The sequence below is a fragment of the Perissodus microlepis genome, chromosome 1 (assembly GCF_051167445.1).
Source record: "Perissodus microlepis isolate ML-2025 ecotype Zambia chromosome 1, ASM5116744v1, whole genome shotgun sequence".
Lineage (NCBI taxonomy): Eukaryota > Metazoa > Chordata > Actinopteri > Cichliformes > Cichlidae > Perissodus > Perissodus microlepis.
The window spans coordinates 39,904,730-39,922,880 of record NC_140461.1 but is presented as its reverse complement, the minus strand read 5'-3'; the positions used below and the strand labels follow the sequence as shown (position 1 = coordinate 39,922,880).

The following is an 18,151-nucleotide window of genomic DNA, read 5'->3' as shown; positions in this document are numbered from 1 at the left end:
TGAATGATTCGAATTGCTTTTTTTTTTTTTTTTTTTGAAGAGTAGAAAGTGAATGTAATGTGGTTTTATAGTTATTGCCCCAGACCTCTGCACAATAGCATAAGTATGGTGAAACAAGTGAACAGTATAGAATATGAAGTGATGTTCTGTCGAATATCAAGTATTTATTAATGGATTAATAATTCATTTTGAAATATTGATTTATAAATAGTGTTTTTATTTTTAATTAAATTACTAAGTAATAAATTACTAATGTTTCAGTACATAAAATAATTAATAATGAATTCGTAAATGAATTTACAAATACATATCTTATTGCATAATTCATTATTCAAGCACAGAATCTCGATATGTGTGACTCTTGTGGTCCGGGTACACCAGCTTCCTCCCACAGCCAAAAGACATGCACTAACTGGTGAATCCAAATATCCCCTAAGTGTGAGTCCAAATGGTTGTCTGTCTCTGGGTGGGAGCCCTGCGACAGACTGGCGACCTGTCCAGGGTGTACCCCGCCTCTTGCCGTATGGTAGCTGGGGTAGGCTGGCTCCAGCCCCCTGCGATCCTGATAAGGATAGGCTCTGGATAAGAGCCTCTCAAAGTTATTTATTAATTTTGTTTTTGTTTTTTTAAAAACAAAATCACAAAGGTGTTCTTTTGTGATTTTGCTTCCATCCGTTTTTGTAAAATTGTGTCATTAGAGGACATAGCATAAATTTCACTGCTATGCAGGTAATACTCTGCTTTATCTCTTCATAAAGCCATATAACACACCAGTTAGTTAAAACGCGGAAAATTCCTTAAAGACATAAATGAACACAGAGTTTTATAGGGGTATGGGCTATCATGATAATGATCAAAATCAAAGCGTACTCTGAACACTCTGTTTCCTGACTTTTGTAGCTGATGAAAAAAATATTTTAAAAAATACACCAGGATGCTTCACCTCAGTCTGTGTAAATGGTTTGTGAATTTTGTTCAGATGCTAGGCTTAGATCTTGATGCCTAAAGGTCAAACTGGCTCAGAACTGCATAGGGGTATTTGCATCCTTTTATAATTGCTTATATCTGTACTTGTTATTCTTCACTGTGCATAAGTAATGGTATATATAAGTGATTTTAACTCTGCCCTTATGGATATATCTGAATTAAGTTTTACTTTAAATGATGAAAAAGGCTCTGCAGAAACACATAAGCATGTTTTTAACTTGATTCCTGCTAAGAAAACAGTAGAATGTGTATATATTATGTTTGTGCAATTTAGGATGTGCTCTTTTTTTGGAATTAATTCGTTAGAATTTTTAATTAGGTTTTTTTTTACTGATACTTTTGAAATATCCAAACCTCTGTTGTATTTCAGAGTACTATCCCTGGAGTTGGCTTCTTAAAGATCCATGCTCCTTGGAAAGTTTTGTGTCGAGAGGCTGAATTCATGAAACTCAAAATGCCAACAAAGAAGGTACTCCACCACTTATTTCCCATTTCTAAAATATGAACTCAGTGTTGCTGCTGTGCTTTGACTTCAGAAGTGTACAGATGCTGTCCTGTAGCACAATCCTTTGCACAAAATACAAAATATCAGCTGACTCAGTCCAAAAATATCCACTGTAAAACAAATAATTGGAATAATTAGCAATAATTATCACACAGTCCCCTATTTGTATTAGTTTGTGCTTTTCTTAAAGTGTTTTGAAAGTATCTCCAATAATGTAGTCCAGTTTATGATCGCTGTAGTACCTAAGTAAATTATTTTTAAATTTATTGACCATCAGCCTGTTTTTAATAAACTGACAGCAAAATGTGAAAGAACACAGCAACAGAAAGAACTACAGCTCTCTACACCTAAACCTTTCACGGTTCTTGAAGTGAATGGCTGGTAAACACAAAATGAAAAAGTATATATTACATTTTAGCTCTTGGAATGAAATCATTATTCAATCAAATTTTACTTTTGGGTAGTTTTTGGATTGTTTGTTTTTTTGGTTTGTTTTTTTGTTTTGTTTTTTTGTTTTTTTAAATTTATTTTATTTTATTTTATTTTATTTTATTTTATTTTATTTTATTTTATTATTTGGATCTCCTCTGCAGGTTTATGAAGTGAAACAAGGCAGCAATGTGGTGGAGAAGATCAGGATGTTCATTCACAAAGTTACAGCTCCTCTCCACCCTAAAGTTGATACCAGCCGATCACAGTGTCAGAAACCCCTCTCTCACGCCTTCTCCAGAGAAAAACAGCACCTGTAAGTAAAATATCTGCTTATAGTTATAAAGACAATTGAAAAATAATATATCTCAAACTTAGGCTTTTACACATGTTCTTAGGCATACACTATAGAACCCGTGTGTGTTGTCTCTGAGTTGTCCAGTTTGTTGACAACCACAAATTTGTAGCTTGTTACTAATTTCCAATTTCAACTCCAAAAGTTGATTCTGTTCATCTGGACGAAGCATTTTCAGTGGGAGAAACGTTTCGTCACTCATCCAAGTGACTTCTTCAGTACAGTACTTCTTATAAACAGTACAGTAAATGTCCTGTTTATAAGATTGGGGAAACCTGCAGTCAGCTGAGACTGAAGAAGTCACTTTTTACTTTTTACTGCATTTTCACAAGTTTTACAAAAATCCACCCCGTGGTTATTCACAATACAGCAAAGTAATTGATAATTTCTCTAATTTTACACGTTTAATTCTTATGGTTTAAGACCAAAGCGTCATGCTTTGGTCTTAAACTATTTTAAGAGCTGCTTTTCTTTCATTGGCAGCATTTCTTTATCTTTGTGGGAACGGCAAACACACAATTATCCCATACATGATGTATTTGCCCAAAAACAAGGTTAACAAATCATCACTTAACAAGTGGATATTATTTGTTGACGTAAAAGGAACTGTCCAATTAATTATTAATTACATTTATTAACTTGAAAAATGAACGTGTGTTTGACATATACCTTGACATTCAAAGGGCTGTGCATAAAAATATCTAAAAAGAGAATCAAATATGCTGGAGCCTACTTCCATAAAGTTAAACAGAAATTGCTTGCATCTTTAATTACATACCAACTGATGATATCCAGGTAAGTAAATCTCCAAAAGTTTATTCTGTTCATCTGGACGTAGCATTTTCAGTGGGAGAAACGTTTCGTCACTCATCCAGGACTGCCTAGAGCTTGGACGTCAGTATGAGCAAACAGCACGTAAGATGGCGGATAACAGGAACCACCTGAGATTCAGCCTCAGATGCCGACAAAACAGGATTACTCCTAAAAGTCTGCAAATGAGCTCTTCAGTTAAAGGCTTCCGGGCAACAAAAATCCTCCAGAAGGCACAGCATCAGCTGCTTAACGGGTGAGGCAAACAAATTTTACCATCGACATCCTAAAATCTCAAGAAGAGCGGATGCGACAGAGACTGACAATGCTTTTAGATGAGAATACTCTTAAAAAGGTGTTTGACTTCACTGAGAAGGCTCGTCTAGCACAGCACACGAAGTCTCAGACCAGGCAACAAAGGAAGTTCGACTTACTTGTTGTACGTCGGAAACCACAGCAAAATACGGAGAGTGTCCTCAACGGCCAGAAGAGAGAAGGATGCAACACCGAGGATGTGGACAAGTGGGTGAAGAATTTGTCTGACAGACAGCTCACCCAAACAGAGAAAAACATCCTTGCTAAAGGGTTGAATTTTGCTGTCACACCGAGACAAATCCTGCTAGTGGAGCTGATCACAGCCACAGAAACAGCAATTTGAAACAACAATATTGCAGAAGTGGAAGCAGAGCAACTACGGACGAAAGTTTTAGCCTCTCTCAGCAATGCAAAGCCCCCAGCATCCAACATCACCATGGAGGAGAGGAAGGCACTCACATCACTTAGTAATGACAACAACATTATCATCCTTCCGGCAGACAACTGTCACTGCTCAGTCATGAAAATACTTATGAGCCCCTGAAATGAGACCAAGGTAGTGGTTATAGGAAGAGGGTGACAGACTCTCTGAAGCAGTTAGAACAAGACAAGGCTATCAACCGGACCTCATACCACAGGCTATATCCAGGGGAGTCTACACCAAGTCTGTATGGTTTACCGAAGATACATAAACAGGGTGCACCTTTGAGACCGATTGTCTGCATGATCAACTCGGTCACCTATAACATCTCCAAGTTTCTGGCTTCGATCCTCAACCTGCTGGTGGGCAGCTCTGAGCACCACATCCAGAACACCCTGGATTTTGTTGAGAAGGTGAGAGATGTCATTATGGAGGCAGATGAAACCATGGTCTCGTACAACGTTACATCTCTCTGACCCCAACCTCAGCAACAGGACCACTCTCAGCATCGACCAAGTGTGTTTGAACTGTGTCTTCATTCCACCTACTTCACATACAAGGGTCAGTTCTACAGGCAGAAACATGGGTGTGCCATGGGCTCCCCAGTTTCACCCATCGTGGCCAATTTGTACATGGAAGAAGTGGAAAAGAGGGCTTTGCTATCCTACCCTGGAACACCACCAAGCCATTGGTTCAGGTATGTGGATGACACCTGGGTGAAAATCAAATCTCAGGACGTACCACAATTCACGGATCACATTAACTCGGTGGACCAACACATCAAATTCACCAGGGAGGATATGAAAAGTGGCAGGTTAGCCTTCTTAAACTGAGATTTCCATCAGTAATGGGGGACATCTAAAAGCTGATGTGTACCGTAAACCTACACATACGGATCAGTATTTAAGGTTTGACTCTCATCATCAACTGGAGCACAAACTGGGTGTCATCAGGACGCTACGACACAGAGCGAACACCATCCCCACAGACACAGCAGCCAGGGAGGCAGAAGAACATCAAGAAGGCCCTGAGTAAATGTGGTTATCCCAGCTGGACTTTTGTCAAAGCTGGAAAGGCTCCTAAAGAAAGTCAAAGGAGCTTGAAAAGAAAAGTGTCTGGACTTCTTTAAGTTGCTTGAAGACGTTTCACCTCTCATCCAAGAAGCTTCTTCAGTTCTAAGGTCAAATGGTGGAGAGTCCCAGATTTAAACCCAGTGGGAGTATCCCCCCAAAGAGGGACAAAAGGACCCCCTGATGATCCTCTACCTAAACACATGAGCCAAGGTGTGAAAATGGGTGTTTTCACACCTTGTTTTCACACCAGGTCATTGTAGTCCTTAGTCTTTCTAAGGACTACAATGACCTGGATGACTGAGAACCTTCACAGACATATCACCTAAAGAAACCTCCAGCCGAGCCAGGAGAGAAGGACAACCGCTGCCCAGGCGAAAACCTGTAGTGATCCCATATGTGTCAGGAGTATCGGAGCAGTTGAGACGCATTTTTTCTAAACACCAGGTCTCTGTGGCTTTTAAACACCAAAACACGCTGCACCAAAAACTGGTCCACCCCAAGGATCGGGTCCCCCGTCACAAACAGAGTAACATAGTGTACGCTGTTAAGTGCCAGGAGGATTGCCAGGATTTATACATCGGGGAAACCAAACAACCTCTGGCGAAGTGGATGAAACAACACAGAAGAGCTACCTCGTCAGGCCAGGACTCTGCAGTCTATTTACACCTACAGGCCAGTGGACACTCTTTCAATGATGAGGATGTAACATCCTGGACAGGGAGGAACGCTGGTTTGAGGGCAGAGTCAAGGAGGCCATTTACGTGAAAAGGGAAAGACCATCTCTGAATCGAGGAGGGGCCTAAAGGTACATCTGTCACCATCTTACAATGCTGTGATTGCAGCCATTCCCCAACTCTCTGTGAATGGTACTCATCGCCATTGATCAGTGGGTTTTGGTCAGTGGTTGTTGATCAATGGTCATGAGAATTTGCATAATTATGATTTAAGGAACTGACCTCCCAGCCCGTTGTTCCTTCAGTGGGCTGGTTTCAGTCATTATGCAAATGTCCTGTTTATAAGATTGAAACCTGCAGTCAGCTGAGACTGAAGACGTCACCTGGATGATGACGAAACGTTTCTCCCACAAAACGCTACGTCCAGATGAACAGAACCAACTTTTAGAGATTAACTTACCTGGATGAATGAGCACGCATCGAGATGTTCCAGTTTCATCATGTATAATCAAGGCATTTTATTTTCAATATGAATTATAAGCTTTTTGCAACTAATTTAGGGATATAATGTGATTTATGAGAAGCTCTGCTCTGGATAATTCTGTGATATTTGGTTTAATACTAAGGTCAGTAGCCTTCATTAAGCCAATCAGTTCTCTGGAAAATCGTATCCCATGCCCTAGAACAGTGGTTCCCAAACTGTTTTGCTAGGTGCCCCTTTGTTTTATAAGACAATCTTCCCCACCTTCACCACCCCGCCAAAAACCTGTCCATTATGCTAGCAGTGTCCAAGCGTTCTTTTTAAAAAAAAAAATATTATTATACAGCGCCCCCACCCACTTTGGGAACCTCTGCCCTAGAAGATCATTTAAACCTTTCCTCTTTAATAATAATAATAATAATAATAATAATAACAACTTTATTTATAAAGCGCTTTCAAACAAAGTGCTGTACAACTAAAGGGATAAATAAAATAAAAGTGATACATAGCAATACAGGTAAGAGACACAATACAAGTTAAAAACAATAAAAATTAAAAAACTAAAAGCCACAGAATTAAGACATGTGTCTTCAACTTAGTTTTAAAAACCTCCACAGAGCATGCCTGCCGAATATCTTGAGGGAGGTTGTTCCACAGAAACTGGGCACGAAAAGAAAAAGCTCTCCAATTGTCTTTTTTCTGGCTCTAGGAACTTTTAGAAAGCCAGAGTCCTGAGATCGTAGAGCACAAGATGGAACATAAAGGTGTAAAAGGTCGGAGAGGTATGTAGGTGCCAATCCGTTTAAAGCCTTGTAGGTGAGCAGCACCTTGAAATCTGCTCGAACCTGACAAGGTAGCCAATGAAGGGATCTCAGAACAGGGGTAATGTGCTCAAATTTCCCAGTTCTTGTTAAAATGCGAGCAGCTGCATTTTGCACCATCTGTAGACCTCTAAAACTTTTCTTTGGTAGGCCAGAAAGAAGAGCATTACAATAATCAATACGTGAAGACACAAATGCATGGACAAGAACCTCTGCAGTGTCGCTTGACAAAACTTGTCTGATTCTGGCTGATGTTCCTCAAATGATAAAAGGCGGTCTTTGTTATCTCTTTTACATGAGATTCAAAGGAGAGCACCATGTCGAACCACACACCCAAGTTTTTACCTTGTTCCTGCAATTTATAGCACTGTCATCAATTTTGAAGATGAAATTTTGGAACAAGTGCTGAAATTTGTGTGGCCCAATGACCATCAACTCTGTCTCATCAGTATTTAGGAGCAAGAAATTATCCGATAACCAGCCCTTAATTGCAGATAAACAATATTCTAGTTTAGAGACTTCAGCACAATTTCCAATGGTTAAAGGAACATAAAGCTGCAGGTCACCAGCGTAACAATGAAAGGTTACATTAAAAGAACGTAAAAGAACACCAAGAGGCAGCAGGTACATAGAAAACAACAATGGTCCAAGTACGGAGCCCTGAGGGACCCCATGCCTCACTGCACAAGTCTCTGAGAGATCATTTTTCAAGCTAACAGTCTGAGACCTCCCAAGCAGGTAAGATCGCAGCCATGATAAAACATTTCCTGTAATTCCAATAAAATGTTCAAGCCTATCCAATAAAATGTAGTGATCCACAGTGTCAAACGCAGCACTTAGATCCAGCAGTAATAAAGCTGAAGTGCGATCGTTGTCTGCATTAACCAGCAGATCATTTACCACTTTGACTAAAGCTGTTTCTGTGGAGTGATTTGGTCTAAAAGCAGACTGAAACGGTTCAAACAGATTGTTAGTTGACAGATGCTCAGTGAGTTGCTTAAAACCACTTTTTCAAAGATTTTAGATAAAAAAGACAGATGTGAGATGGGTCTATAGTTTGCGACCATGTCAACATCCAGTCCAGGCTTTTTCAAGATCGGCACTACCACAGCTGATTTAAAACATTCAGGAAAGACTCCGGTCGTCAATGAAGTATTTAAAAGAAACAGAATGTAGGGTCCTAATGCTGACCACAGTTCCTTTATAGCCCGGGCTGGTAGAGGATCCAAAGAACAGGTTGTACACCGAGCTGCTTTTACAACCTTAGTTAATCCAGACAGAGAAATAACCTTGAAGTCAGAGAACAGTTTATCAGCACCAACAGGCAAAGCAGCTGAGTAGTCTGAGAACAGCTTGAGGAGGGAGCAATCTGATTCCTAAGTGTTTCAGCCCTGTCTCTGAAAAACGTACGAAAGTCATGAGCTATCAAATTAGAACAGCAGAGAGTTGACTTACTCTCTTTAATTTGCACACTGTGTTGAAAAGGAGTTTTGAGTTATGTTTATGGCTCATGATGAGATTTGAGAAATAATTTGCTTTCGCTGTCAACATCGCTGATTGAAGAGAAGACAATGAGTCCTTCCAAGCCTGGAGAAATACTTCTAGTCTGGAAGATCTCCAGTGAGCTCCTCATTTAACCAGGGCATAGGGTTCCTTTTTTGACATTTCAACTTCCTTACAGGAGCAACAGAGTCCAGTAGTTCAAGAAGTGTATTATTAAGATTCGCAGTCAAGGTGTCCACACATAACTCCTGGGTAAAAATAGGGTCCAACACATCAGGTAGATGTAATTTAACTCCAAGCAATGCTTCGGGGCTAATATTACGAGATGATCTGAGGGGCAAGTTTCCCCTCACAGAAGCTGGAGATTTAGGGATTAAAATATCAAATAAAATTGCGGTCTAGAATAGGTAAAACACAATTTTCAGTCATTGATACATTCAGCCCGTAGCCCAAGACAAGGTCTAGAGTGTGGCCCTTACATGTTGGCCCAGACACAAATTGTGTGAAGTTTAAGGAATCAGTTACATTTAAGAAATCTTTGACCAGGGGTTTATCCTCACAACACAGATGAATATTAAAGTCCCCCACTATAAGAATCCTTTCATAGTGAGCGATAAAACATGTCAAGAAGTCTGAAAATTCCGAAATAAACAAGTCATTATATTTAGGTGGACGATAGATGACTATAATTAGAACCACAGGACAGTCTAAAGTCAGAAGTTGGGAGTCAAATGAGGTAAAAACACCAAGACTTTGTATCTGTTTGCATTTAAAACAGTCTTTGATGATAGAGGCTACCCCGCCTCCCCTCCCACACAACCTGGGGGAGCTGAAGAAGCTGGCATCAGTGGGGCAAAGTTCCAGCAAGGGTGCCACTTCACCAGCGCGCAGCCATGTCTCAGTTAGGAGCATGACATCCAGCTCATGAGTACCAAAAAAGTCCCGAAGAACATGAGTTCTATTTGATACGGATCTTGCGTTTAAGAGAGCTAATTTAACTCTCTGTCCATCCGTGGTAGCAGGCAGTATTTGTAGGTTGTTCATATTTGCTCCACCTCCCTTCATATCCCGTCGGCATGGCGACCAATAAAGCAGCCTCGGGTGAGCGTGCTCCGATGACGTCGGGTTAATAGGAAGAAGGCAGCGCTGTTTGAGGCCAAAATAAAGTCCTAAACAGCCAGGGTCACCGATGGTAAGGACCCGCCGCATCCAATTTCTGACCCGAACACGCTTCCCAGAGCGTGTGCCGCGCATTCGTCCACTTCTCCAGCGCTTCCGTTTCAAAGGATTCCAGGGGGGATCACGGCGATGCAGTTCCCCCGGTACCGACGCCAGAGGCGGCGGGAGTCCTCCACATCGCTCGCTAACGCTGGGGAGCTTCAATAGTGAGTCACGGATGTTAAGCAGCGTCTGTCGCTCATATACCAACAGGGAGTGAGTTTTTTAAACTAGCAGGGACACCACTAAGAACATAAAACGTAAACATTGCAGAACCGAGAGACGACGTGCCATGACATCCGGCGCCATCTTCAATCTATTATTTAAAACAACATAAAAAATTAAAATGAAGACAACAAAGTAGTTGACCCTATGTGAAATTTGCAAGTAAGCTTGCTTACTGGTTTGAGTTTCCAAAAATTCAGTGACGATATATTCAACAGGGATTCAAACGTTACCCAGGGCACCACCCTAGAGCCAATTCATCTGAAAGCACGTAGGCCTTAACCCATAGGGCCTGGCTGGGCTCAGCTTATATAGGTGAAGACCTACAGATCTCGTATTTTGTGGATTGGTGTACAGTTGAAGGTCTTGGTGATCTAATATACACCTCCTTTAGGCATATGGAGTGCCGCCTCTCTGGTGTGGAAGGAGCCTGAGCTTATGGTTGAAAAACCTCAACCTCATTTCACAGCATTTTTGCTGAGGAGGCTGCACAGACCTTTCATTATTTGGTAGCTGCTTCTTGTTGTAGCACCAGTACATGAACTACATGGTGGACACCAGAGATGAAAAATGCTGTCAGGTTAAAGCAGTCCTGTTGAGCTTTGTTGGCTTTTTGGATCCTGGATACACCTGTTAGGTACCAACTGAAACAAAACCTTGGTGATTTCTGAAAGGCTTTTGTTTGGTTTAAAGTAATTCGGGCAGACCATCAGAAAATTTTGGAAAGGGAAAATTTTCCCTACCCGCTGTTTACTGGATTGCTATTGACTTCAACTTAGGATGCATTCAGGCAGTAGCAGTAATTTGAGTTTTCCTAAACAGTACTGACATGTCTGCTGTAGAGAAGGTAGTCTGGAAACACGGGGGCAGCTGAGATCACTGGGATGGTTAAAAACATGCTTTAAATGTTGGGGGTTATCCTAGTTGACAAGCCTCTTGGAAATCAGTGACATTTATCTTGGATTGTCTGAATTGCTGTGGTGGTCCACCTATTAAAAAAGGGGGAACAAATAGTGTGCTTTAACTATATCACAATTCTCAGATTCCCTGAGGAGCTGTATTTGAGGATACTAGAGAAGAACGTCTCCCCGTTAGTCAAATCTTGAATTCAGAAGTTAAAATGTAGCTTTTGTCCCAGTAGTGGGACACTCAAGGCTATTCAAGGATACATGGAAGGTTGTCCAGCCAGTCTTCATCTGTTTTTTGCACTTCAAGAATGTATTCAAAGGCATCCTTGATGTACACTACAGGGAGCTTTGGTAATATGGGGTTCTGGGCTTAATGATTTTGGCTATTTGGACCCTGTGCAACCATTGTGGGAACTTGGTTTTGTACTGCTGGCAAAGAGTAAGACTTGTTCGCTGAGTGTACTGGACTCCAGTCTTTGTCACCAGTTTTAGTCATAATTTATGGATCAAATTTCTAGGCACAGCTAAGAGGTTGAGGATGTTGGATTCAATTTTCTCTGCATCTAATCCTAGCTTTTTCCAGTTGGTGTGATTCTGTTGGTTTTATGAAGCATTTAGGTTACTCTGGGGTTTCTGCAGCCAAAAGTAGAGCTACTAAGATGTGGATTGGAACTTCTGAGTCTGAGGCCATGGTTCTCAGTTGGAAAAGGTTGCAGTGCCACCTCCAGGTTGGGAATGAATTTCTGCCCCAAGTGAATACATTCAAGTATCTTCGTGGCTTTCTAGAAAGAGCCTAGAAACCCACTTTATACTCAGTAGCAAATAGCAGTAAGATAAGAAGCTATAAGGCTGTTTCTGAACAAGTCTTAAATAACAGTTTTCAGTACCTGCTGTACATTGAAACAGAGGCGATACAAAATGAAAATATAGCTTTTAGATTTATCAAGTGACCAAAAACTAATTTAAAAATATGCTAATTGTGTTTGATGTCAGTTGTGTGTTAATTTTAAACACCTTTAAAATGTGGATAATAAAGAAAGGAAGCTCGATGTAGTAGACTATCCATTCAAAAACATTAAATAGTTGAATAAATGTTAGCTGACAGAGAGGTGTTCTCTGAGGGAAACAAGAACATTACTATCAGTTTTAGAATTAAAAACCAGAGAGAAGATAACTGCAAATCTGGAATCAGAGAAAAATAAATTCACAGGATAGACTTTGATATTTCATGTTGTTTTTCTAAACTGAACTGAAGTTGGAACTGGCAACTTTACAACTTTATAACAGGAAAGCTGAAGCTTTCATCATGATCAGGTTCGTATAGTGATCATCATCAATTTTCAAATAAAGCTAGTCTACAGCAAACATTTATTTTATCTGCACAATGAAAGAGAAATCACAGAATAAACGATTTAGAATAACTTGACTAAATATAGGCTGCAAAGGCTTTATGTTCTCTCTATAAGTGAATTTGCTTTTAAAGGCAGTAATAAGAGAACACTAATGTCTTACAGTCATCCTGCTGGGATGTATGGAGGAGAGAGTGGGCAGTGAGCAGCTATATTTGGAGCTCTGACTAATAGCTTGCAAGAGATATCCCTCCACATTTTCCCTGTTACTTAATGTTCAGCTCTGAAATCACTCTAACCTAAGCAACTTTCAAAATGTATCTTACAAAGCATTTCTGGCTTCATTAGAAATGCTTTTGATTCCTACATATCTCCACAGTTGTCTTGAACTAAATGATGTAATTTCCAAAGAAATGTTACGTTTCTTGGTATGAAACAAGCACACCATTCAACCAATAAAACTGCAGCTTTAACATATTAATGCTGGCTGACAGAGCTGATGGAACTTATAAACAAGGGCAAACAACTACTATGAAAAACACAATTGCTGATTGACTGGAATGATTCAAAATGACCAACAGAATATCACTGAGAGGCTAATAAACATCATAGAACTGGAAAGAAGAACATGAGATGGGTGGGAGTGCCTGATCTGAAAAGAAACAGTTAATAATGAAATGATTAATAAATAATAATTAATAAATGAAAAAAAAAGCCAAAAGCTTTATTTAAATTGAGGGTTATCGAGGTAACATGGGGAATAGCTTTGTGGAATTCCTGTGTAATATTGGAATTATAACGGATTCACTCAGTTCAGACTTCCTGTTTTTCTTTTCCTGCATCTATTATATAGACTACATAGTGAAAAAGAGCACATTTCACAAACATGCCACAAGTCTTTCTTTGCATCTGTAACTCATCTGTGTTGTTTTCTTTTTCTTTTTTCTTTTTTTTTATCAGATTTGATCTCTCTGACAAGAACAAGTTCTTTGACAGCAAGACTCGGAGCTCCATAGTAAGTATTTGTTTTAGTAGATGGATGGTTGAAGAGTTAACCCTGTATATATTGATTCAATTACATGTCAAAATAAAGAAATAATTGTTTGGCTTATGATTATAAGGTTCCCAATTCTAATTCTGTACAACAAGAGAGTGGCTGGAATTTAACCAAAACACTTCATGAATCGGAGTTCCCTGCTTTGTTTTGTATTAAATGTTCAGCTCCTCATCCTCAAAGATAGAAACTGCATTATTGCTACAGTTTTCTTTTTTGTTGTTTAACGGTCAGGTCTATGAGGTACTGAAGAGGACAAAATGCATGAAACCCAAATATCCCTTGGGTAAGAAATCTGCCTTTCTGATACTAGGAATGAATCAATGTGCAATTAATCTTAGTCTCTCTTTGATTAGTCCCACAGGCCGAGAGTGGTCTTGACACATATAGAATTCCCCATCATGTCCATTTTAACCATATCGGTACAATAGCTGAAATATTAGATGAACGTCAGAGGGTTTTTGACTGTGTGAGAAACAGAATTGTACTGAAAAAAACTCCTTTATTCTAACACGAAAAAACAGCCTAACACAGTAAAACAATTCTTAAAGTCCACTTCTAGGTTTTAACAGCACCTGAAGAAAAATATTAAATTAAATTAAACTGGAAGAATATTAAACTAAGAATATAAAATGTAGCTGACGGTCACATAACTCAGAGGAAAGTCAGATTTGCACAACAAATGATAATAAAATTGTGACCACCGGCACTGTTATTATCAGCAAAAGTGGCAGTGATCTGCACAACTGTACAAAATACAGAAACTCTGTAGGACAGCAGCTTTGTACTAGCTTTTATTTATGAGCGATTTACTGAATATGTTGATGATCAGAGCCGACTGTGACATTATACTCAAAAGCTAATCAAGGGCTTCAGATAACGAACTAATGGTTGATCATGCACTCTTTTCTGCATTTAATTATACAACAAGGTGGCAGAGTGTGAGTAACTGATGGGGTGTGTGTGTGTGTGTGTGTGTGTATTATAATTCTGTTAAATGTGCCTTCATGCAGGGCTCACCAGTCTGCTAGCCAATGGTGTGTACACATCTGCTTATCCCCTCCATGATGTGAGTATCACACTTTTGGGCTCTCCCATGTTTGACTGAGAAGGCTGATGTTTATACACCAAGATAATGATTATAGTTCAGTGGGTTTCCTAAAATCTACAAATACTAAGCTGCTTGTACACTATTATTTAAAAAGAAACAAAAAAAACCATTGTTTACATTTACTCTCAGCTCTCTGACCAATTGTGATTTATTCAATGTGATTTTATGTATTTTTATATAGCTCAGTTTAAGACAGTAATATTTTTTTAATTGTGATGCTGTAATTGGGGTGGCTGTAGCTCAGGTGGTAGAGCAGGTCACCTAATAACCAAAAGGTTGGTGGTTTGATCCCAGTCTGCTGTGTGACTCGTGAACGTACAAGTTGTGTAAAGTGCTGTGAGTGTTTTTAGTTCATGATGGAATTAAAAGTCAATAGACTTTTAATTCCATGGTGTCTTTCTACTGTTTTATTTTATATCTGCTGTGATTTTGTTGTTTAATTGCTTGTAAAATGTAAATAAAATGTATTATTGTTGTTATTTTTACCAATATTCCTTTTCTAAATTTTAACCTAAAGTCAACTAGGGAGGCTTTTATACAGTGGAAATGTGTATAATACTGAATATGAAACCTGTGTGTTACAGGGAGACATTGAAGGGGTGAGTGCAGAACCTAATGACAGGAAGGTAAGTAGAGAATACAAATACTTATTTGTAACAGTATTACACCAAAACATAGTCTATTAAAAAAAATCTCACTTATATTCAACCTAAATTGACTGATGACAAAACTGTGACCTTACACCCTATTTTTAACTGACAATGGAGTTTGGAAGCTATCGTGGAAGCTCAAGTAAAGTAGAAAAGCACTACGTAATAACTAATAACTAGTCCATTTAGCATTACAGATACTGAATTAACTATCATGTATCTTGATGCATGCTCAATCTTCCAGGTAAGGAAATCACAAAAGGTTGATTCTGTTCATCTGGACGTTTTCAGTGGGAGAAACGTGTCGTCACTCATCCAGGTGACTTCTTCAGTCTCAGCTGACTGCAGGTTTCCTCTTCCTCTGATGATTGCACATAAATGACACTTGATCAATGGCCATGAGTCCCATTCACAGAGAGTTGGGGAAAGGCTGCAATCACAGCATTTTAAGATGGTGACAGATGTACAATTAGACCCCCTGCTCGATTCAGAGATGGTCTCTCTCTTTTCACGTAAATGGCCTCCTTGACTCACCCTTAAACCAGCGTTCCTCCCTGTACAGGATGTGCACATTCTCATTGAAAGAGTGTCCACTGGCCTGTAGGTGTCATCCACATACCTGAATCAGTGACTTGGTCGTGTTCCTGGGTAGGATAACATGGCCCTCTTTTCTACTTCTTCTATGTACAAGTTGGCCACGATGGGTGAAACTGGGGAGCCCATGGCACACCTGCGTTTCTGTCTGTAGCACTGACCCTTGTATGTGAAGTAGGTGGAATGAAGACACCGTTCCAAGTCCAAATACACTTGATCGGTGCTGAGAGCGGTCCTGTTGCTGAGATCGGGGTCATCCTGTAATCTCTTACGCACTACGTCGACTGCTTCAGTGACTCGAACACAAGTAAGAGAGACGTAACATCATACAACACCATTTTTTCATCTGCCTCCATCATGACATCTCTCACCTTCTCAACAAAATCTGAAATGTTCTGGATGTGGTGTTCAGAGCTGCCTACCAGCAGGTTGAGGATTGAAGCCAGAAACTTTGAGATGTTACAGGTGACCGAGTGGATCATACAGACTATTGGTCTTAAAGGTGCACTCTGTTTATGTATCTTTGGTAAACCTTTCAGACTTGGTGTAGATTCCCTCTGGTTATATTAGTGATCAAAAAACTGATCTCACAGCCATTGTTCATTCAGAGGGCTAGTTTCAGTCGTTGTGCAAATGTACTGTTTATAAGGTTGGGAAACCTGCAGTCAGCTGAGACTGAAGAAGTCACCTGGATGAGTGATGAAACGTTTCTCCCACTGAAAACGTCCAGATGAACAGAATCAACCTTTTGGGCTAACTGTCATGTGCTGTCCCCCTGCTAGAATTAGGAAATGAGAATGTACAGAGCTAATGCAGTCAACTGCTTTATGACTGCATCATATAGCAGTTGGGTGTGGGTATGACTATATATGTGAATGGTTGTCTGTTTCTGTGTCAGCCATGTAATAGACTTCTGATCCCCGAACCCCCAATAATGAATGGATGGATGATTATGAAATCAAAATCTGGAAACTTTTCTTTTGGCACAATAAATGTTATTGCATTAGGACGTATAACGTGAAACTGATAAAAACTGATAAATCTGCAAAAAATAGCCTCTAATTCTTTAAAAAATAAATAAATAAACAAATAAATATATAAATATAAATATATATATATATATATATAATATTTATTTATTAGGGGTGCAACGATATTCGTATCGATATTGAACCGTTCGATACAGTGCTTTCGGTTCGGTACGCATATGTATCGAACAATACAAAATTTGTAATTTATTTTATCAACTTTCGTTCTGACGATGCTGTCTGTGTTGAGCGCTCAGTGAATCTGCGTTCGACTACTCCGCCTAGGCTGCACTGTCGAGCGCAGATCCACTGAGCCTCAACACAGACAGCATTGTCAGAAGGAAGAGCACAGGGCAAGCTAGCGAGACAGAAGCTAAGCTGTAGTTGCAACATGGCAAATTGAACCTCCCCCACCCTCATTCAGATCTGGCGTTTGGAATTATTTTGGTTTTCATGTGACGTATGACCCTGAAGGTAAGCGAGTCATGGACTAAAGTAAAACAGTATGTTGGATGTGCCACGCAATGCTCAATTACATGGGTGGGAGCTAGTGTGTTAGCGCAGTTAGCTCGTTAACGTGTTGGCCGTCCAGCCCCAGGCACGGGGCGATCAGGGGTAACTCGTTAACGGAGATTTGCCGTGTTGTGGCGTTAATGTCATTTCAACGAGATTAACGCTGACAGCACTAGTGGGAACACAACGAATATGACTGCACATTTACGCCGACATCATCCTCGTGCAAAGACAAGTGGAGGCAGACAAAAACAACAAGCACGCATGCTACAAACTTTACCCGAGTCATTTAGACAGCCGTTAGCACAGGATTCTCCTTATGGGGACCTGATATGTTTAATATGCTGCTGAGAATATAGCCCAGAAGAAGCGTATAGTATAGCTTTTATTTTGGAAAGAGCCATTTCTCTGTAATAAACTCTCTTTTCCAAAGATGAGTGATTCCTCAATCAGATACAGGGCTCGCAATATCGCTAGCCCGACGTCCCGGGGCTAGCGATTTTTCCAGTCGGGCTACCAAAATCTATCTCTGCCCTGCCCGTCGGGTTATTGTAGGAAAGAAAAATATATGTCAATGCTTTTGCATTCTTTCGGAAATGTAGCTGGGTAATTATGTCATTGGCATCGGTGAGCCACTGTCAATATGTGACATATTGAAATCGCGTTTGAATTTGCGCTTGTTTTTTTGCTTTCACTTTGCAATCGCACGAACTGTGTATAGAGAGCGACAGCACTGATTGGTGAGTGATGATAATTTGTGCACCAATTCCTCTGACATCGTCTTATCAATCGTTAGCTTACTATGCAAACATGACAAGTGAAATCTCCCGCAGCTTAAACATGTGAGAGGTTGATCACGCAGAGAGTCGCTGAGCGTTATGTGAGTGCGTGTGTAAAAGCAGCAGGATATATATTTTAGTTCTGCTGAGCCAAATAAGACAGGTCAGGGTGAAGAAGTGACAGCCAAAGAAAAGATTACCACAAAACGGAAAAGTTATGACAAATCAGACTATAAGGCAAAAAGAAAGTGCAGCTTTATGGTTTCATGGACAAAAGAATTTCTGTGGCTGCAATATGATGAGCTATATAACCAGGGCTGCACATAAGTGGTCCGAGGGTGCGCATTC

General features: G+C 40.0%; 1 protein-coding gene across 2 annotated transcripts in view; it reads left to right on the top strand.

Annotated features, from left to right (window-relative positions):
* The window catches only part of ano1a (anoctamin 1, calcium activated chloride channel a), a 61,145-nt gene that overhangs the window by 19,915 nt on the left and 23,079 nt on the right, over window positions 1-18,151 (top strand). For both annotated transcript variants that reach the window (XM_084923556.1, XM_084923547.1), the window contains exons 4-9: window positions 1,358-1,456; window positions 2,086-2,237; window positions 13,035-13,089; window positions 13,363-13,414; window positions 14,142-14,197; window positions 14,824-14,865. In XM_084923556.1, coding sequence (XP_084779682.1) covers window positions 1,358-1,456; window positions 2,086-2,237; window positions 13,035-13,089; window positions 13,363-13,414; window positions 14,142-14,197; window positions 14,824-14,865 — 456 coding nt within the window. The remainder of the gene's footprint in view (window positions 1-1,357; window positions 1,457-2,085; window positions 2,238-13,034; window positions 13,090-13,362; window positions 13,415-14,141; window positions 14,198-14,823; window positions 14,866-18,151) is intronic.